Source organism: Pseudonaja textilis, chromosome 1 (genome assembly GCF_049901715.1).
Source record: "Pseudonaja textilis isolate UNSWEBS1 chromosome 1, rPseTex1.2, whole genome shotgun sequence".
Lineage (NCBI taxonomy): Eukaryota > Metazoa > Chordata > Lepidosauria > Squamata > Elapidae > Pseudonaja > Pseudonaja textilis.
Window position 1 is genome coordinate 245,990,817 of NC_141990.1, and position 22,867 is coordinate 246,013,683.

Consider the following 22,867-nt stretch of genomic DNA (forward strand, 5'->3'; position numbering starts at 1 on the left):
ATATAAATTTCACTCAAATATATGCTTTTTTTCTCTGGGTGTCCACTTTTAAATGAGAAGCCTCAGCATTCAAAATCAAATAGTTTTGCTCTGAAATGGATGCATTAGTTAATGCCATTTAAAGTTTGAAATCAAGGGGACATCAAGAGCTTCCCTTCTTCTCTGCTTTTATTTTTTCTGCACCAATTAATCCAGGAGTGGGGGACTTGGTCAAACATTGGCCCTAATAATACTAATATTACATTTAGTAATTAAAAACTTTTTTTAGATTCCATAGGTTAAATGGATGAAGATTTAGATAAAGAAATAGTAGCATATTCCTTACAAAACTCCTCAGAAGCATTGCTTTCGATTCAGTTACTAGATTTCAAAACAACATTTCTGGAGGCAGTAGAAGAGTTGCGTATGAAAAGGGTAGGTGCATTTATTATTTATGTTTAGTTTTTGAATTATTTTCAAATGTTAATGCCATAAAATCAACAAGTTGAAATAGCCAATAAGATCTATTAAAACAACTTACAATAACTCCTTTCCTAACCATCTCAAACTATTGGAAACCTAAATCAGAGTAGTCAATGGCAGAAAGGTGTTATGAATTCTCTTCTATGTTCTTCATATTCAAACATGGTATGTAGTATCGAGCTTAAGTTGTTGCAAGTGTCACATGATTATTAGTCAGGTGGGTCTATGACTATTCCCCATGGCCAACTCCCCATGGCCAACTTGCCACAGCAACTTGCCTCCACAGGACAACTTGCCATGGCTAATTCACTACGGGATAATTCAATGTAGGACAAGAGTTACACTAATATTAAAGAAATGGTAGAATAAAATCATGAAAGAAAGAATGCAAAAGGGACAGAATGAAATGTGAATGATAAAAAATGAAAATAATTTTTATTTATTTTAAATAATTGAATTGTTAAATTGTCCTGCGGCAAGTTGGCCACAGTGAGTCGGCTGCGGCAAGTTGTTCCATTCCACAGCCAGGAGGCTACTATACTATAGCTTTTTCATATATAGAAACAGAAATCTGAAATGAGTCAATAATAAGGAAAATGAACAGTATTAAGGTATGTTGTTAAATGTAAATTTATTCAGTTAGATACTGTATTAGATAAAATGACTAGCTTCCATGTGGCACTTATAACAATTTAAAATTAAAATTCCTATTGCAGTAGCTGTTTACTCCTGAATATGAAGAACACAGAAAAGGCATTGAAATATTTTGTAACTCCTCTCTGAATAGGAGAGAACTTAAGATCACTCACAAGTGCTCCAGATAGTTGTTCTCCATGAGGACTCTGCAAGGCATTGGTTTTTAGGGCTCTGGGAGATGAGGGAATAGCTGTTTTGCTCAAATAATTTTCAGTGTTTTTAAATTCACATACTTTTTTGCTAATCATTTTCAAAAAAAATGCTCATTAATTGCTTTTCAGCTATTAGGAACTTTTGGGTCAGCATGTTTTATATTTCCAGGTGAGTTTCCTTCATTCCTTAGTGAAAGAAGTTTTAAATAAAAGTTAATGACAACTGTCTCTGAAGATTCTCAGTCATCCAAGTCATGGTTGTCCCAAAGGTGCTTTTTAGAAATATTATATTGGATTTACCAAAAAGAATTTGTTGAAGTGTTGAATTTTGTGAGAAGGGATAAAGAAAAATAAAATAAAAATAAAATCTAGAACATTATTAGAAAGGACAAAAGATCAAGATTGTTAAAAGTAAAAAAGAAGGAATATAAAGTTACTTTATTTGATCAGTGTTAAAATAGATAATGTTATTATATTTGATAATCATTAAGGGACTTTTGCAGACCTCAGGACATAAATGATGAGGTCTTATGGAATTGTTTATAGATAAGAAATGGGCTATGACAAGAAAACAGTATTTCTTTTATTTTAGAGGTGATAAGTTACTAAAATAGTTTAGACTTGTTAGGATAAAGGGAGAAGTAGTTTCTCTTTATATGTTTCCTTTTCTTTACTATGTTCGTATTTTTTCCTTTTCTATTTTTCTTTCTTTCTTTTTCTTTTTTCTTTTTGTACCTTGTATTTTCAGTTAGTTTTTATTCTTGTAAATTCTAATCTTTACATATTAAAGTATATTTTAAAAAGGATAACAATTTTTTCACTATCATTCTGGCTTCTTATCTGGCAGTCTTTCATTAAATTATTATTTGGTTTAATGTCTTGAGTTGAAACCAATCTCAATTTACTTACTATTATTCATCAGTCAGCCTTGACCTCAACATGGATTTGTTAATTTTCATAGATGAGAAAAACTATTGACATATATGGTTGCCTTCAAAAATTGCTAATATCCTTGTGGAGCCACTGAATAACTTACAGAATCTGTCTCAGGAAAGAAACTGGTTGAAATCTGGAATTAAGTCATTTATGCAGTTTGATTCAAAATGATATCACAGTAAAGCTTCACTAAATCAATCTGCATTTCCTCTACCACATTGCTGATTTTCCCTTGTTTCTACATAAGAAAAATAGAAATGAACTGCATATGATCCATTTCCTTCACACATATATAAATGTTACCATTTTAACATGCAAAACATTCATAAGAGGGCTGTGAAAATATTTACAGACTCCTCACATCCTGGACATAAACTGTTTCAACTCCTACCTTCAAAACGACGTTATAGAGCACTGCACACCAGAACAACTAGACACAAGGACAGGTTTTTCCCAAAAGCCATCACTCTGCTAAACAAATAATTCCTTCAACACTGTCCAACTATTTACAAAGTCTGCACTACTATTACTATTAATCTTCTCATCACTCCTTATCACCCATCCCCTCCCACTTGTGACTATATGATTGTAACTTTGTCGCTTGTATCCTTACGATTTTTATTGACTGTTTCCTAGTATGATTTGATTGCCCTATGACTATTTTTAAGTGTTGTACCTGATGATTCTTGACTCTTGACAAATGTATCTTTTCTTTTATGTACACTGAGAGCATTTGCACTAGAGACAAATTCCTTGGGTGTCCAATCACACTTGGCCAATAAAGAATTCTATTCTATTCTCCTCCATGCTGAATCGAGAGCCCAGGATGGGTTGGCTCCTTCCTATGATGTCATTTAGCTGAGTCTGTACTAAGATATAAAAGCCAGCCCCCGGGAGAGACCCCAGCTTTTGACTCAGCTCCTTTCAGTCAGTAGCTGTGTCTCTGAAAGCATTCTGTTAGATAGCAATCACCAGCGATCTTCAGCGATCTTGTTTCCTCGCTTCAAGCAGCTCCCAGGGATCAGGACAGCTGCTTTTCCAGGAGAGCAGGGCTCTCTCTCCTGCAAAGTTGGGAGCAGTGTTGCCAGAGCGCTGTTCAGGCAAGTTGGGCAGCGTCTGTAGACCTCCCCCATGCCTGCGGTTTGAGCGGTCATAAAAAGCGATTGGCAAACCGATAACAGCGTCAGCCTACCTCATCGTGCGGCCAAAGGCTGCCCTTTCCTTTGTTGACTTCGCTCGGGGCTCTTTATAGCCTAAGGAGTGATTCTTCTATCTTGGAGCCTGTTTCCCCTAGTCAGTGGCCATCTTGGATTGAAGCCTTCCACCACGAGGTGAGCAGCCATTTTGTAAGCCCGGGGGCCAATTTATACCCTCAGGGGCTTAATACAAAAAATTTCTAAACAGTTTCTTTCCATCGCAAGAGCCTTTATTCTACAAATGGAGCAAGATAAGGCTCAGGCAGAGCTTCGCCCCCCCAGTGGAACAGTCTCTTAAGCCCAATAAGAGAAAAAGACGTAGGTAACGCACCCTATCAGTCCAGAGGGAGGTGGCTGCTAAAATCAGAGCTAAGGCTCTAGCCCCTAAGAAGGCAACTCAAGCTGAGTTGAGGGCAGAAAAGCACAGACATGCAACCCTAGAGAGGCAGTTCAACAGAACTATTCAACAGAAGGGAGTGCAACTACAGCATGTTTCAGGTGATACCCGTGGGCCCCAGTCAAGCCCTCCCAGGGGAGGAGAAGTTATCTATGAGCCTTTCCATCCTCCATCCTGGTCTCCCAGGCTTCTGCAGTACAATCTGATCCTCAGCAGATCTGGGCCTTATTTCCAACAGGCTTCTGGACCCTATGCTCCTCCTCCTCTCTCCAGGCCTCGAATCTCTTCTCAATCTAGGCCTGAAGCCACCTTCACTCCCACAGCAGCAGGCCTTGGGCCTTCTGCCTCTACCTTTGAGCATAGACCAGGGGATATCCAAGATGTTGTCTCATTGGCCATTAGGCAGGGATTGGCTGAAGGCTTCAAGCAAATTCTTCGACCTCTGGAAAGGGTTCAGGCCCTTCTCCCTTCTCAATCTATAAGTTCCTTGCCTCATCACCCTGATTTACACAAGCCCCAGGACCTCAGGGACCATTCTTCTCTATCAGAATGGGAGGAGGTTGATGAGGAAGGAAGGGCTTCACCATCTGAACACAGTTACCCCTCTCGTTCAGAGTGTGAGGAGGGTGAGACTTTTGACCAAAATCTTTCAGAGGAAGAGGATTCTCGCCCAGAACAGACATCCTCTGCATTGGTCTTCTATCCTTCTCTCTTCAGGCGATTGCTCAGCAAGGCCTTGATCACTGTCAAGCTGTCACTGGAGGAAGTGGGTCCTGAGCCACAAGGAAATCCCTCTAGCCAAGGGGTTTTGCTCTTCTCCAAGCCTGTAGTGCATGCAGAGGTTTTGCCTTCTCCCACTTTGTTCCTGGACATGGTCAAGGAACAGTGCGCTTCCCCTTCGGCAGGTCCTCACCCATCTTCTCTGTATAAGCATTTCTACGTCAGTGCAGCCCTGGACAACGCCCTGGCAGTGCCTTCTGTTGACATTCCGGTTCTGGCCTCATTCTCATCTTCTGGCACTCCCCCGGAGCCAGAAGATATCCTGAAATCAGATGATAAACAGGCCCTCCAGCACAATCACCAGGTTGTTGCATGGGCTGTTCGGGCTTCAACAGCAGCATCCTTTTTTTCACGAGGGCATCCATACAGTGGCTGCACCAACTCCAGAATAGATTGCCTGCTTCTGACCTTTGGTCTCATCAAGACCTTAATAGGATTATTACAGCAGCAGAATTCACTGCGGATGCCACTCTCAATTCCGCAAAAATTTGCATCCAAGGCCATGGCATCTTCAGTAGCAGCAAGATGACTGTTATGGCTCAGAAATTGTCAGGTGGAGTCACACCGAAAATGGAAGCTGGCTTCAGTTCCATTCTCAGGTGATAAGCTTTTTGGAGATGCTCTGGGACCTTATCTCATCGAAACCAGAGATAAACGTAAAATTCTCTCTTCCTCTGGAAGAAAGCCGATTATTGCCAGCTCCTTACCGCCCACCTGCCTTTTGAGCAGAGACCTCATCTCGCTTCCCCCACTCTCAGAGGCCGTACTCCCAATGCCAAGACCAATGTGTGGAAGCATCTGGCAGGCAACAACCTTCTACTGGTAAACAACCCTTTCGGGGGAGGGTTGTTCCTTCCATCGCTCTAAGTAATCCCTTGCTCTTCCCACCCATCGGAGGTCACCTAGCCTTCTTTGCCTCCAAATGTGAGGAGTCAATGACAGATGCCTGGGTGCTCAGCACTATTAGATCAGGATTACAATTGGTCTTCCTAATGTCACCCCCAGAAAATCCCCATTTGGCCTCATCATCGCCAGTTTCTCCACTTCTGTTATCAGAATACCCATTACCAGTATCGAGCACTTCCCTTCGGCCTCTCATCGGGTTCAAGAGTCTTCACGAAGGTTCTGGCAGCATTGATGGCATCTCTGCATTCTCTTCCAGTGAGGATCCAGTGCTACTTGGACAACATTTCTATTCTGTCTTCCTCCATCCATGCAGCCCATCGGGATCTGCAAATTACCCTGTCATATCTCCAGAGCTATGGATTTTTCCACTCCGTCCATTCCAATGGTTCCTGCTTCCCTACCAAAGAGCAGGAACCAGCCACTCATCCATCAAGGTCCCACTCCCACCACAAATACGGAGATCTCTAAATTGGTGGCGTTACCCGTTAATCTGGAAGGGACTTCTGTTCAGGGTCCCAGACAGGCTAGTGATAACCACCAATGCCAGCCTCCTGGGTTGGGGTTCCCATATGCAGGGCCGGATAGCTCAGGGCATTTGGTCCAGGTCAGAGCAGACCCTTCCCATAAATTGGCTAAAGCTCAGAGCCATTTTTCTAGCTCTCAAGCATTTCAGGCACTCAGTGACCGGCTCTCACGTTCTAGTCCTTCGGACAACATGGCCACAATGGCTCATGTCAACCAGCAAGCGGGGACAAGGTCCAGAGCCCTCTTGGGAGAGGCTCTACAGTTGGGGTTATGGGCAGAGAAACACCTGCCCATAACCATCAACCTGTTGTCGATCTCGGCGGACCACATCTCCAGGGTCGACAACTCCCAGGCCGACTGGCTCAGCAGGAGCCTAGTCGACCAGGCAGAATGGACCATTCCTCCATCTCTATTCAGGGACCTTTCCCTAAGATTCAGTATGCCAGAGGTGGATCTCTTCTCCACTCCTCAAAACGCCCAAGTCACCAGATTCTTCACCAGGTTTCCTTGCCAGGGAACGGAGGGGCCCAATGCTCTTCAGTGCAGATGGCCCAAAAGTCTCCTCTATGCCTTTCCCCTGCTTCCCATCATTCCGGCAGTAATTCGGAAGATGTTGGAGGAACAAGCGGAGCTCCTCCTCCTGGCTCCCTATTGGCCAAGGGGGCCCTGGTTTGTGCACGTGGTCAACCTATTGTGGCTTCTCCTTGGAGGATCCCATCCCTTCTAATCTCCCTTCATCAGGGGATTCTGCTCCATCCAGAGCCTCAGTGGCTCAAGCTGACCGTGTGGCATTTGAGCGGCAGCAGCTAGAGGAGGCTGATCTTCCAGAAAGGGTCTCATCACTATCCTGGCATCTCGCAAACCTTCTACAAGGCGCATCTATGATGCCACCTGGAAGGCCCTTTCCCGATGGTGCCTTAGGGAGGGTCTCTCTCCTGCTTCAGCCGAGTTGGCAGAGGTTCTTAGATTACTTCAGCATGATCTGGAGAAAGGTTTGGCCCCCCAACACCTTACACAGGCAGGTTGAGGCCCTCATGGGGTTTGCTTCCTTCCTTATCCCATCACCCTTCAGTCAGGAGGTTTTTGAAAGGGGCTTCCAACCTGCACCCACCGGTAGTTCACAGGTATCCTTCCTGGGATCTTCATGTGGTCCTTTATGCCCTTACGAAGCTCCCTTTTGAACCCCTGAGAACAGTGTCTCTCCATTTCCTGACTCTGAAGGTAGTGTTCCTCGTTTCCATCACTTCAGCCAGGTGGGTATCTGAGCTCACTGCTCTTTCCATCAGACAGGATCTTTGTTTCTTTCATGATGATAGGGTTGTTCTCCGTCTGGTCCACTCATTTATTCCAAAGGTTAACACCTGGTTTCACAGGTCCCAGGACATTGTGTTGCCTGGCTTCTGCCCCCTCCCGCACCATGACTTAGAGTGGCAGTGGCATACGCTAGACATACAAAGGGCTCTTAGAATATACATTAAGCGCACTTCTTCCTTCAGGAAATCAGAAGTCATGTTTGTTTCCTTTTCCCTTCTCACTTGGGGCACAAGGCCTCTTCTCCTACTATTAGCAGGTGAGTCAGATCTTGCATTGAGCTGGCCTACAAAGCTGCGGCCCTTCCGGTTCCTCGAGGTCTGACAGCGCACTCTACCAGAAGCGTGACCATTTCTGCTGCCTGGGCGACCCAAGCACCCTTGGAGGAGATCTGTCGTGCGGCCACGTGGACTTCCCCATCTACTTTCATCAGACACTACCATCTGGATGCATTTCCCTCGGCAACTGCAGCCTTTGGCAGACGGGTGCTTCAATGAGTGGTTTAACAGTCGCTGTGATGAGCTGGATGAGGACCCGCCTATGGACATGCAAGCTTTGGTATGTCCCATCCTGGGCTGTTGATGTAGCATGGAGGAGAATGGGCATTGGTAGAAGTTACCCTGAACGCCCTTACCATCTATGCTGCGAGAGAGCCCAGCCCTCTCTTGATTCGTCCGGAGAGGGTAATACATATTTCTGTATTCATTTTGTGCTTTCAGAGACACCTTTCAGTCTGTCAAGTATCTTTGCCAAAGCTGGGATCTCCCCCGGGGGCTGGCTTTTATATCTTAGTACAGACTCAGCTAAATGATGTCATAGGAAGGACTCAACCCATCCTGGGCTCTCTTGCAGCATAGATAGAAAGGGCGTTCAGGGTAACTTCTACCAACGCCTATTCTATTCTATTCTATTCTATTCTATTCTATTCTATTCTATTCTATTCTATTCCATTCCATTCCATTCCATTCCATTCTATTCTATTCTGTATTTGTAGGCTAATATTACTCAAGGCTTTTTAGTGAAAATATACTGTGTGCTTCTAATAAAACCCTTAAAACCCTTTTACGAAAAATATTTGAATACCATCTAATATTGCTTGAATGATAGGTAGGCATCATTTAACAACTGTCTAATTTAATAATCATTCCCAGTTACAAATTGATATCCAACATCCAATCCAGCTCCTAGGCCATTTACATTCCAACTGACTATTTTAATTATCAGGCCTCCATCTACACAAAATATTTCTGAGGGTCAGTTTCCCAATTATAGAACCATTGTGCACTGTAATAATCTTATGGAAAATCAAATCCATAAAAAGACAATATTTAAATGGTAAATATGAATCTAATCACCAGATTGCAAGAACACAAGTGAGCGGTCAGATGAGGAGACCCAAACTCATTGGTAGCCTCACATTGCAATGAACAAGGACATATTCAACTTTTAGCTACTAAAATTGTTGGCTGAGCAGGTACAAAGATAGACAGGAAAATGATTGAAATTTGGAAAACGAACCCCTTGTCAGTCAACTGGAGTGTTGATTTTCCATTCGCTTATCAAGTACTTAGGAGCCAAAGACTTGATAGCCCAGGAAACAACAGTCACTAATTTAATAGCTGGCCATCAACACCCCAATCAACCAATAAGCAGCCATACCCAATCAGGCTCCACATAAATACTACACACAGAATAGCCCAAAGCAACCAATCTGCTAGGGAGAAGTTCCCTGAGGAAGGACTCCAGTACCAGTCTGAAAACTTGGAAGATTAAACCTCTAGTCCCAATGACTGGCCCAGATTCAATATTGCAATATTATCCTGGGACATGTATATTTGCCTTCATTTGTGAATTATAATAATATTTATTATACTTTACTAGAAGTGTATGATAGGCTTAACGTTAGTGACACCAAGATAATGCTCAGTTTAGAACATCAGAGAGACAATATAATCTAAATGACAACTGTCTGGGTAAATAAAATAACTGATTTGCTCATCCTTTCATTTTCTAACCTTTGGTTTATGCGGGACTGAAAAGTATTGTTGGAAATACACATTGTGCACGAGGTTCATGCTTTGCATTGTGACGTGTTGTCTTGCCATTCTTTCTGTAATTAAAATAATCTTTAAAAAAATCAGAGAGGACAGGAAGACTGGTAGACCCCTAGTAAAGTATTACCAGAAGTATTGCCACTTGAGGATTTATTCCCTAGGGTACTGCAAAAATACACAAAAAGCATGTGCTAACACGGATATTTTCTGATGCCAATAAAACATCAAAAATAAGTAACATGGGTAGAAAATCAGATTCACTAGCTGTGTTTGTCACTGACCACATCGTTTGTTTAATATTTTGCTTCTTTTTTACCCTGTTGGTATACATGGACCAAAGAAGGAGCCTGTTTTTTTCCTCTTAAGAAATACCATAGTGGATGTTAAACTTTGAAATTTTCACTAAATTTGGACAAGAGTTACTTGAAGAACTACTTTATGTAAGGCATCCTAAACAGACCATGAATCTATAAGGCTGGAAACTGGTTAGGTAACAAAAAGAAATAGATGTGGCAATTTTGTAGGAGGTGGATTATGATTTTGAAAAAGATAGAAAAAGTACCTAGTTTGGGCTGCTTGGATATGAGCCAGCTGTACGGTATTCCTAAATCTGTTCAGGGTCAAACAATCAGGGGGGTTTGGACAATACACTGTCTTTCTTGTAAAACTACAGCCTGAAGCAAGCATTTTACAAAAGGCCTGACGCTTTCTAAAGGTTATAGAGAGTAAATAAACCATCAAATGACTCCTCTTTTATTGTTATGGTGGTGTTTTTGTAAAAAACACTTAAATCCTTGTAGTCCTAAGGCAGCTAATAAAACAGCAACACTTGTAAAGGTTTTATATTGCTTGTTATCTTCTTAAAATGATATACATTTTCTCCTAAACAGAAAAAAGTTTTCCTGTTAAAGAGCAACAGAACTGTTTGTTGCAAGGCAAAAGAAATTCAAAGTCTTGTATTTATAATAAAAACAAGGAAGCAGGCAAACAAAAAAAATGGTGATTTTAAAGACTTTCACTTTTACTTCAAGATTAGTGTTTTTTTATTTAACTTTTTGATATATCTTTTATGTAATTACTGAATTTCCTCCCTCAAATAAGACAATATTTACTTCCCTATTATTTGCTATTTTAAAGTTCAAAGTTTCCAATTTTTTTTTTACTGAAATAAGTTTAATTCAAATATATACATAATTGTAAAAAAATAGTGCTTGTCAATTTCTATTCAAATATCATTAACAGTTTAATGATATACATTTAATTTACTGTACTGATTTATGGTTCTGTGGAAATAATAATAATAATAATAATAATAATTGATAATAATAATTAATAATAATTGTTAATTATTATTATTATTATTATTATTATTATTATTATTATTATTTTTATGGCTTCTAATGCCTGATGCATATTTAAATTCCAGAAAAAATCTTTACTTTAAGCTAGAGAGAAAGGTCAAAACACCTGCAGATAAGGCAACACTGTACAAGAAATTTTGTGGAATTTCTGGAATTCGTAGGCCAGCTTGGAAGGAGCTTTGGACGTTTTGTATTTTTGTGAATTAACAGTGTTGGAGTTCTGGCTGAGATTAAAGGATGTGTATTACTGGCTGAGATGCAATGTAATTGAAACCACTGCACCAGTTTTGTGTTTTGGTTTATTTGCTCTATAGCTTAAACTGAATATTTTTTTCTCCTGGAATTTAAATATACATCAGGCATTAGAAGCTATACATTATTTCAAGTTGATCCTTGGCTACATTCCATCTCTCATCCAGGCTTGAGTTACAAGTCCTTTAAGTAAAATGTTGGTTTGATGATTCATCAGTTTCTCCGAAGAGATTGTGGGAGAAATTGACAAAGTTTTTCTGCCTTCCATCTTCTGTTCATGAGGAGACTACATACAACAAAAGCCATTCCTGCAGTTCTCAAATATTTAAAATGTCCCAAGGGCATCTCTGTAACTGTAAGTTTCATGTGTGTATGCAGCATTTTAGATATTTGAGGGAAATACAGCAGGACATGTCACCTGTCAGACAGTACATGAATTATTAGACTAGTAGTCACAATGCAGATTCCTTCATTTTTGTTATAGCACATAAAACCTAGATCTGGGGAAGACTCTTATAATAGTTTCTGTTTTGTTTAATCTTTCTTTGAACATTTCAAATAAGATATTAAAAAAGAAATACTTTTTTAAAGAGACAATGCCAGGCCAGCTTCCTCGGTTCTTGGTGGGAATGCTTGTCAGCAGAATGCTTGTCAGCAGATAAAAAATGTGACCATTTCAGGATTCATGGGTAGATTTATCAGATCCATGAGAAGCAGCCTTGTTTAGGAGTTCATCTATGGGCAAAGCAAAGAGGCAGCCTGAAGAGGAATAGATATTGAAAACCCACAGACTTTTCTTTAAAAAGATCACTTATTTGTAATATTGAGGGTTAACTTTTGCAAGGATGTTATTTCAAATGAGCTTTAAAAAGTTTTCAATCTACAATGAATTAAAAATAAAGCTGCCCTTCCACCACTGAAGATGTGACAGTAGCAAAACAAAACTTTCCTTTCAGACTATGAAAGAGGCTGAATATATAAATCTCACATGAACTATACCTTTTGTCTTGCTGTGGAAAGAGCTTGATGTATAAATTTCATATATATTATCCCTTTTGTCCTTCTAAGATTGTTCTGAATAAAGAAATACTGTGAAAATGCATGCAGGTTGTAAAAAGAACTTCATGGATTAGTAATCTCCCTCCATTCCATGTCCTAGAAAGATTAGGTGAACAAGTTTCCATAAGTTCATTTGCAGATGTTATGCTGGAGGGAAGCTGTTGATCCCAGCTAACATTTCAAAAAATTTCACTGTGGCCTGAAATGTATTTTCATTTGCATATACAACTGTTAAAATTTTTAGGATGATAGAATAAGAAAATGCATTGACATAAAGAAATAATTTTAGCATAAATTGCTAAATCAATTTCAATCAGGTTATTTAATGCTTTGAAAATATTTTCATAATAAAGCTTATCAGGAATATATCACAACAATGATTTTGTTTTAATTTTGAAATTAGGATTCAGAAAATTTTTATGAGAAACAAATTAGCAGACATGTTGCTGAAAAACAGGACCTTGTATGGCAGAAGGTTGGTGACTTTGTCATAATTTTTGATATTATCACTGAAGTGATAAGGAAGAAAGTGATATCTGAACTTTTTAATATACTTCCACTAAATACTTAGTGTTAGGGTTAAATTTAGTAGATATAATAATCAACTGAATCCTGAAGCTGTTATATGTAAAACTGTGCTTTTAGAATCTGGCAAAACTAAATCTGAAGAAACTATTCCAATGCCTTTTTTAAAACTTTCATCTAATCCAGAAAAATTCTGAATATAGTCCAACTCAAGATTGCAATTGCTTTGAATAAGCTAATTATGTTGCAAAGCAAATCATATGTAGGGACTGAAAGAAAAAAATACAAAGTGTTTCATACTTATTTGAAGATTATCCTATTATATTGTTGCTTCTCTTTCATAGTAATTTATAGAAAATATATACCTGTTTTGCCATACAAATAAACCTGTCACTTTGCATCTTGATTAGAAAGTAATAGTTATTTCTTTATTTTGTATGCCTTACTTAAGCCATTATTTATTGACTTTTTTGAATCATCATCAATTAAGATTAAATTGTATGAAAATTAAACATTAATGTATTAGTGATATAGTGATAATGATAGGGTAGGGGTTAATGTTTTTATTCTTTTTTGTATTGGATTTTTTTATTTTTTGTAAGCTGCCTAGAATAACTGAAAATTAGGGGCAGCCATATAAATTCTCTAAATAAATAAATATCATAATTGATGAGACTTTAAAAAATTGTGCTTAAAGGTCAGCTTCATATATTAGATTTTAAATTATTGTCAACAAACAGGAAGCTGTTCAGCATGAGAAAGAAGCATTAAAGAAGCAGCATGCAGAAGCCATTACAACTTTAAAAAAACAAGTAAGATACTTTTTTCCTCAGCAATAATTATTATATTTCTGAACAGATTAATTTTTAGCTTTATGTGGAAAGTAATATTGCCATATGAATTCACAAGATTTTGGCTACAATCCACACTTTCCTGTGTCTGAGTTATATTGAACTCAGTTGGAAGGAGAGCAAAAAGGTAGTGTTTGCAAGATCAAATGTCAGCTTCTGTCTGGAGTGGCTTGTTTTATATAAATTGTCAACTTGTACGCTCCCATCCATAGCAAAGAAACCCTTCAGTAACAACTCAAAAATTATACTTTATACTAATAATATTTCAGGCCAAGTCAACTTTATGTATATAAGATGTGCAGCCAATAAATTTTACAAATAAATAAATGTGTTGAAAAGAGTAGGGAATGGTATTTCATAGGTTAATGGCAATGTGGTACAATAGATGCTCATAGTATCAATCCTTAAGACTAATCAATTGGGAAGGATATGCCTGTATGTACGCGGGTCAGATTAGAAGGTTGAAGTATCTTGTAGCTGATTTCATGTTCAATAGTTTCAAAAGTTAGTAAGAGACCCAGAAGAGCATATAGGGCATACTTTTTCCATTTGTTCCCCAATGTAAGTCATACATCAGGTCAATCAGGATCATATTCCTCTCATAACCAAGCCTAAATTTTGATCAGAATGTATCTAAATAGATAAGAGTATGCAACATTACTTGGAATTAAAAGATTACCTCAGATTCCAACACCTTGTCTAAGGACCATAGGTTTGAGACTAAATAGTAATTATCCAGAGCTGTGTGATGAAATTTGTCTTCTTCAAGTTCAACTGTTGTTCCAAATACGTCTGATAATAATCTGATAAAATCATTAATTGTAGTTGGAAATTTGCAGTAAACGGTTGGACTTGTGAGGAGACGGAGGTCCCAATTTATCCTCAGCCATAGAAGCCCACATAGGAAGAGGAAGTATTATGTACACTCTTCTGAGTTCCTATTGATATTGATTTCTAATGATACAACAGTGGTGGGACTTATCTCCGGGAGAGATGAGTCTGCCTACCAAGATGAAGTGGACTGGTTGCTTTCGTGGTATGGAAACAACTTGGTCCTCAACACCAATAAGACCAAGGAGCTTATAGTGGATTATAGAAGGAACAGACCAGACATCCAGCCCTTGCTTATCAATGGAGACCGAGTGGAGCAAGTGGCCAGTTTTAAGTTTCTGGGTGTTACCCTAACAAAGGACCTAGCCTGGGGTGCCCACATTGCAGCCCTGGTCAAAAGGGCCCAGCAGAGATTATACTACCTGAGACTTCTCAGAAAACAACAACTGAATGAAAAACTGCTGGTGACCTTCTACCGCTGCACCATAGAGAGCATTTTAACATACTGCACCTCTGTATGGTTTGCCAATTGCACAGTGGCAGATAGGAAAGCACTCCAGAGGGTTAACATCATTGCCCAGAAGATCATTGGTTGCCCTCTCCCCTCTTTGGAAGAGCTGTATAGCTCCCGCTGCCTTAAGAAAGTTCAAAACATTCTCAAAGATCCATCTCATCCTGGGGAACCTTTTTTTGAACTATTACCATCTGGCAGATGGTACAGAATAATAAAAACAAGGACAAATAGGCTGAAAAACAGTTTCTATCCCAGGGCAGTAGCTCTTTTGAATTCTGCTGGATAGTGCAGTGTTGGTGTGGTGTCGGGGGTTTCTGGTTCAATGTGTGAAGGGTGAAGGATGTGTGTTTGTGTTTATTTTCATTTTCATAGTCATGATGTACACTGAAGATGGTGTTTGATTTCGTTGTACGAGGTGCAATGACAATAAAGTAAACTAAACTATTGTAAAATGTAGGATATAAAAGTAATTAATAAACATATATAATTTTATATAAGTAGAAAAGTTTTGCATACTTCCATTGGTAACCAATTTTGGAATAATAAAATTTTGAGATTTATTCATATCTGATACAGTTATTGATTTTTTTTTCTGTAGAGTTTTCAGTGAAGAGTCTGTTCCCATTTGGGAAAGCATATTCTTTTTGCAGTTCAAATTTATACATTTTTCTGGAAGCTTATGTAATTATATTTTATATTAATTAAATAAAAATAGCTTAATTTAATTTAAATAAAAATAAAAATGACTTGATTTGGCTAAAATGTTGAATATTGTTTAAATGTACTGTTTATTTATTTTTCTTGATACAAGTTTCAAGCAAAAATGATTGCTATGGAAGAAGAAAAGGTAATATGAACACTTGTATAATTTATTTGTTCAATTAATGTTCAGTTAGCAGTTGAGCATTTAAGTGCTTTGTGTGGAAGGTCCTGGCAGGTGTTCATTTCTTAATTTCCAATAGCAATGTACAATAACTGATAAGGCCCATTAAGAATGTTGATGGCCTTTCAACATAGCTTCCCAAATGTTCTTGTGAATGCTTTCAGAAGGAAACATCAGCTATAGTCCTAAGAGTACATGAAATACTTCAATTAATCTGGGGTACTATTATAATCTTTTTAAAAATGATTTTGTGTTATTTATAGTTTAGGGCAGGGGTGGGATTCTACTGGTTCAGACTGATTCGTGTGAACCGGATGTTAAAGTTACAGCTGGTTTGCCGAACCAGTATTTCAACTGACTGGCTGCCCCTGCCCCTCCCACCCCTCCCATCCCAGGAGTCTCCATGTAGCCCATTTTCAATGAAGGTTAGTGCAGGGTCCACGCAGAGGCTCTGGGAGGGGGAAAACGGGTCTACTGGAAGTCCAGTAATGGATCTGTTTCTAGTTTCTGGAGGGCCTCCAGAGGCTGGGGGAGATTGTTTTTACCTTCCCAGAGGCCGGGGGGAGGCCTCTGGGTGTTTGGGGTGGTGAAAAATGGCCTTCCCCAAAAAACTGGAAGTTCCAAAACAGGCCCGTTTCTAGCTTCCAGTAGGCCTCCAGAGGCTGGGGAGACTGTTTTTGCCCTCCCAGAGGCCCGGGGGAGGCCTTTGGACCCTTGGGAGAGTGAAAACAGCCTCCCCTGGGCTCTGCAGGCCCACCAGAAGCCAGAAACAGGAAGTTCTGGTAGGCCTCACCCTCCATGGCTCCTCCCACCTAGCAACCGGGCAATGAATCGGTTGCTGGGATTTTTGAATCCCATCCCTGATTTAGGGTCTTTTTAAAAAAAATATTCTACATTGTAAACTGCAATGGATTCTTAACATAGTATAATACATACAGTAAACATTTATTGGTAAGGTGGGAAGCAAAATAAATAAACAAATAAATTGATACTAATAAATACGCCGTTCTAGATTTCAGTCAAAATATGGTCTAAAGAAATAATTATACAATGTTTGGATTAATGAAGTTTATATGTAATTAGTGATAAAGCTGACTTTTGCAATTGGCAGGTTGCTATAAAATAATAGAATATGTGAATATAATTCAGAAGCTGACTGCATGTTGTGCTATTTAAACTTAATGGGCCATATATGAAAAGTAAAAACATCAGATTTTGCAAAACAAAACAAAACAAAAATAGAATTGGAGTAGTATTTTCCTTATGTATCAAGACAGAATTTGAGGATCATTTATAGCAATTTCAAATAGAGACAATAGGTTACTGTAGAAAAATATAAAGAGAGATATATTCTTCAGTAAGTATCATTCTCAATATCTCTGGAATAAGTATATTTCCATCCTTTAAATCAGCACAACAGGAAATCCCATTCAGTAACGGTATTCAACACAGAGAAACATAGGCACCTATAGCTGGCTACAATGATGGAAAAGTGACATTTGTGACATCACAATATAATTTCTGTCTTTACATATTTGTATGGTAGTATGTAAGTTACAGAATTTGCATCATGATGTCCTTATATATGTTTTATTAGTTATCCCGCACTGGATCCCTTGGGAGTTAGTCTTTCTCAAGTATGCGTGCTCACAAAATAAATATGCACATATATATTAGTCTATTATTATTTATCCATAATGATAAATACATTTTAGAAGACTTATTTAAGAAGTGAATGACATAAGAAATATTTCTTTGAAGGGAAAACACCTGCTTGCTGTGGAATCAAAAGAAAGAGAAGTGGAAGGACTGAAAGAAACATTTAAAAACTTACAGGTACACTAACATTGAATTCAAGATGTGTTTATTTAGGACCTGTACAGGGTACAACAGTGCAGACCATGATGGATGTAATGAGCAATCTAATTTTGCCAGTTAAATGAAAAATAATATAACAGAATCCCTACTCTTTTCCCAGTCATCTGATTAGTAGATTTAGTTTTTATTTATCTGTTTCCTGTGTTAGATTGAAAAGATTTGTTCTGCAAAGGGCTGAGGAAAACAACATACCTACTCAAAGAAAAAATAAGAAATCCTCTTTCCACTATCAGTCACAACAAAATGTTCAAATGTACTATGTCATAACTTTCATGGAATCTTTGATCTCGGCAGCTTTTGCTATAGTTAACTTCTATAAACTGCAACAAATGTGTAAGACTGATTAGAATGAGAGACAGTAACAGGATGGTCCTCCCCAAAACAGTACAATTTACACAAATACATATAATAAATGCAGAAATATGTAACAGTACATGCATTAACATATATTTTGTAGGTTTTGAAAATGTAATCATGGCTTATTATGGCTGTAATTTTTCTGTCAGCATAGAAAAGCAAGACATTCTTCTGATTTCTAATATCAGATATTTTATTTTCACACTGGGAGATACAGAATCACTATTTCTTTTAAGAACAATAAACTTATCACTAAGTTAATGCTGTTCAAGACAGTGTTTTAATGGGTTAAGTTAAAAAAAGCTAACTCTTAAAATTTTATTTTCTGTCATTTCTTTGAAGAGTCATAGGATCCCTTCTATTCTCCTCTATCAGGTTGGAAAGGATGATGTTTTGTGATATATCTTTGTCATGTGTTCTGATAAATTTTGAACATAACATAATTCTATTCTCAAAGAAAGAAAGGCTGATACACATGACTGGGTCAGAATCAGGCACATAACTTCTTCTGTCATGTATGATACATAGCACATGATTTCCTATACATTGTTCTCTCAATATATTACAATATGATGGGTTTCTTTTGAACTGTAAATATATTTTGATCTATACTGGTAGGAATGGACACAAAAACAAGACAGTTGGGTTTTTTTGTTTGTTTACTATTTACTGCTTAGCTCATATGCCACAGAGTGGTACAGGATATATGGTATGTAGGATCTCGAAGTAGTTTTACCTGGACATTAAGAACCATGTATCTAAAGAAGCCTCAGTTAACTTCAGTGCATCAGTAAGGTCTTTCTATTTTTTTGTCTTTTCATTATTTTTTACATTTGAGAATGAATACAAATCTGTTCAACAGTAAATTGAAGACAAAATATACATAGTGTAAATTAAAGTACTTGATTCATATTTGGGAAAGCCAGAAGTACAAGTTGGATTTCTAATCATCTTCATAGAAGCAAGGTGTTTTCTGTGCTGGAAAGATTCCCAATCTGAAGCTCTGAGAGCAGAACATCTTCAAGAATCTCTAAATACCAAAGCATATCAACTGATTCTGAATGGACAAAGTCAATGCCCTCAATTTATAAAGTATTTCTTTTGGTTGTGATCAGAAGCAATCATGTAAGTCTGATTGTGTATGAACTGCTTTCAGCTGAATCATAAACCTGATCGATGTGACAGATGTTGTAGAATCTTTTCAAGCCAGATAAAATCATAGATTCTTCTCATAGACCCAGATCATATTCCTCTGAGATCTACTGGTACTGATTTGGTCAAATTAAAATATGGAGTTACTTTTAGGAGTCTACTATGGGAAAGAGAACCTTCAGCGCACTCTAACTAAATTGCTTCTGTATTCTTAGAATACAGATTATTGTGAAAAAGAAGCTAATCAAACTTCTTGGATAGTATGAGAAAAGCTAAATACAGCTAATTTATTGTTACTGATAAAAGTAAAGTTAAATAAAAACATGATGGAAGCTTTAGGAAACATTATATTTATTTCATTCCCTACCTTTATTACAGTGAATTCATGTGTTTTATTCATGAGATGGAGCTCACAAATTCATGTAATATTTAGAGAGATGGCAGTCTTCAAATTTTGAGAACTCATAGCTTAAAGATAGCTTTTCAAATGAAAGCCTGTTTCTCAACAAGGCAGTGAGAACAGATATAACTTTAGCAACCTTTAAGAAACAATACTAGGGTGGACAAGTCTGCAACATTTCCATTTTAAGTACTAGTTCCCCATTCATTAAATAATATTCTGGACCAATAAGAAATGATGCTGAGAATATAAAAGAAATTGCTGATTCCTAACAACCACCACCACCACAAGAAAGACTTACTTTTTTATGATGTTTCAATCTTCTTGGTGAAATGAGAACTGTTCCACTGCAGTTCTGTATATAGTATTTCAGAAGTCATCTTATGTTGACATCTTATCTTGCTCTTTTTATTTTTGAAGTAGACATAAAATGATTATTACAATTTGTGAATTGCAGTATAAATCCAGTTGTATATGGAATTTAATCCTGAAGTAAATAATTTTTTTTCTTGCCAACAAGAATAAAACTTCACAGAGAGACTTTTTTAAACTCCCAAAATGTTCATGCTAGGATAATTAAATCTAGATTAAAGTGCCTACTTTATAGAAATTATTACCTGAATATGCTTCTTCTGTTTTAAGTTTAAGAAAAACAAAATCTGTCAAGCAAAAGAAGTAAAAAGGAATTCTGAAACATCTTTTGGAACTATATGAAACCAGAGTAACTTCTCACTATTAAATTTTTGTATGCAAATTTTAAGCCACACCTTGACATGAAAATAGAACATTTTACTAAAAACTTATCCTTTAAGCATTATTTATTTACCTTTCTTTTTACTCTGCCACAATGGGAAAAATGTTATCTGCCATTAATTCTGTACTGATTACTCTTTTCCCATTAACTTTATAAATAGCTTGGTTATTTTGATGTCATTCTTTGTTTATTTAATAATCCAGTTAATCCTGAGATTATTGTAAAAGCAAATTCCTTCACATTGTTGACCTTCTGTGCAAAAGGCTGAAAGGATTTGTTATGCCTTGCTCAATTCATGACACAGCAGAAGTGATATATAGTGTACTTCATGGTTGGGTGAGCATGTTACATAGTTTTGAAGTAATAAATGCTCCCTTGCTTTTCTTAACTAAGATAAACTTGGGGGAAAAGTCTTCTAATGGTAGAATCTTATTTATACTGATTATAGCAAAGGTTTTGTAGTGAAATACTTCTAATTTTATTTCAGCCAGCTCAGTTACACTAAACTAATTCACATATTCTATTATATAGAACATAACTGGTTATCAGAAAATATACAGAATCACTTCTTTTCTTAGCTGATCAGGTAAATTATCAGGCTTCTTTTATTCAGAATAGAACTCTTATGCAATTCTGATAGCAGCAATGATAAGCAGATGCTTTTACAAAAGCTGTTGAGAACCTGCACCTTATCTTCCCTGTTAAAACATAGATATTAACTAAATCCCACTTACTAGCAAGGGAAGGAGCTGCTGCTCCAATGCATGGTTGTTCCCTTCTTGCACTATTTGTTCTTCATTTCTAAGCACATGAACTAGAGAAATCTTATTTTTCAATTTAAAAATATCTGAAATATAGATTAATTATTATTTTATTGACACAACTGACATTTATTCAGGTGAATGGGTTTAGCTTTAGCTTTCTTTGAACATATTGTTTGTGGAAATATCAGTTTGTAAAATGTCTGCTTATATAAGCAGCTGCTGATCACAGTATAGGCTTGATAGCACTAATGGTCTGCCATTTTTAATGCAAAAATGTGAAAAGTTGGTCATCAAAGTTTGTCTTATATCCTACCCTGCCCTGCCCTGCCCTGCGCTGCCCTGCCCTGCCCTGCCCTATCCTATCTATTTATTTTTCTATGATTCCAAGTTTAGAATTGCTTTTTCTTTGTATCAGATTGTTTATGGACACTTTAAGTTAATAAGACTAGTCATAATTCTGGTCCTGGAGAGACTTGTTTTGAAAATTCTGCAAGTCAAAAATTGTCTACTCATTCCTATTCATTATTCATCGTTGTTTAGCCAAAACATGTTCTCTTACCTTATGGCTGCTGAATTTGCTCAGGAGACTTAGTAAGGGATTGTTAAAAAAATTTCTGAATACCCAGATGTAGTTAGAGTACAAATATTATAATCGGTGTTGTTGCCATGCTGGCTGCGACTGACAGAAGTTTGAGGGTAGTAGTATCTGCAGTGCCACAAATTAATCTAGCATTTCAGTGTTATACAACTGAAAATATCCAAGCAGATCTTTTTTCCAATCAAGAAAGTTAATGCATAGAAAATTATAAGATTTTTGAATGACATTTTAAAAAACTTTATAAATTGTTATTTTTACTTCATTGATATGCATAAATATGAAAGGTGAGAAAACTTATTTATTCATTAAATGTGTTTGTTTCCCATCTCGCTTTTTAAACTTCTGAAATCTCTTTGTCATGAGTTTGTCTTTTAATTACAAAAGAGAAGGCTTGGTTGTGGATAATAGTTTGTAAAATGATAGACCTTGATACTAAAATTCCCCTTAAAATATTAAATTTGTTATCATTTCTTTAAAACAGTATAATGACAAATAATTGTTAACTGATATTAAATGCATTAAGATAAGTAATTATGCTAAAATATTGATAAAACTGTCTTTATTGTAACAGATTTCAAAATACACATTGCAAAAGAAGCTTAATGAAATGGTAAGTGCTATAAGGAAAAAAGTAGAATATTAATCTCTTGTTCAATGAATGAAAATTCTATTCATATGAGATCATTGTGCTCATGAATAGATGTTATTTTGGAAACAAAACTCTTCCTCTGGTCATGAAAGAAAAAGCTGAACTGTATGCCAACCATTTTGTATTTTATGTGAAGTAATTCTAATTAAGAACTCTTGCAACATTTAGCTTGTACATACATCACTGACATTAGGCAACAAAAGCAGCTTTTTATTGAATGCTAATATTTCTAAAATTATTTATCCAAGCAGTATTTGGTCTTTTTGTGCTTGTGAAATTCTCACTTGTGCATTCTCATTTGCCACCTTTCTTTGTAAAATAATCTATTTTTATTAGCTACATGAATTAAATCTACATGAATTAAAGTCACATGTGTCATGATGAATCTTATTTTCTATTTGGAAGGCAGTATTTATAATTAATATATGCATACAAGACCTGCATTTTATTTGAATTTTGAAATATAAAATACTGTAGGGAACATAAAATGCTGTAGTGTTCTTCTTCTTCCACTATTATGTAGAAAAATAAGAGTCCTGAACAGTCCACTTTGAATCATGTTTGAATTTAAAGAGAGCTTTTCAAACACTGCTAAGCTTGATTGACTAAAAGCTGTGAAAATTC

General features: G+C 37.1%; 1 protein-coding gene across 1 annotated transcript in view; it reads left to right on the plus strand.

Annotated features, from left to right (window-relative positions):
* The first annotated feature begins 282 nt into the window (after positions 1 to 282).
* The window catches only part of CCDC73 (coiled-coil domain containing 73), a 44,923-nt gene continuing 22,338 nt past the window's right edge, over positions 283 to 22,867 (plus strand). Inside the window, exons 1-6 of the mRNA XM_026705438.2 lie at positions 283 to 414; positions 12,491 to 12,562; positions 13,353 to 13,424; positions 15,620 to 15,655; positions 17,453 to 17,527; positions 22,166 to 22,204. Of these exons, the coding sequence (XP_026561223.2) occupies positions 283 to 414; positions 12,491 to 12,562; positions 13,353 to 13,424; positions 15,620 to 15,655; positions 17,453 to 17,527; positions 22,166 to 22,204 (426 nt within the window). The remainder of the gene's footprint in view (positions 415 to 12,490; positions 12,563 to 13,352; positions 13,425 to 15,619; positions 15,656 to 17,452; positions 17,528 to 22,165; positions 22,205 to 22,867) is intronic.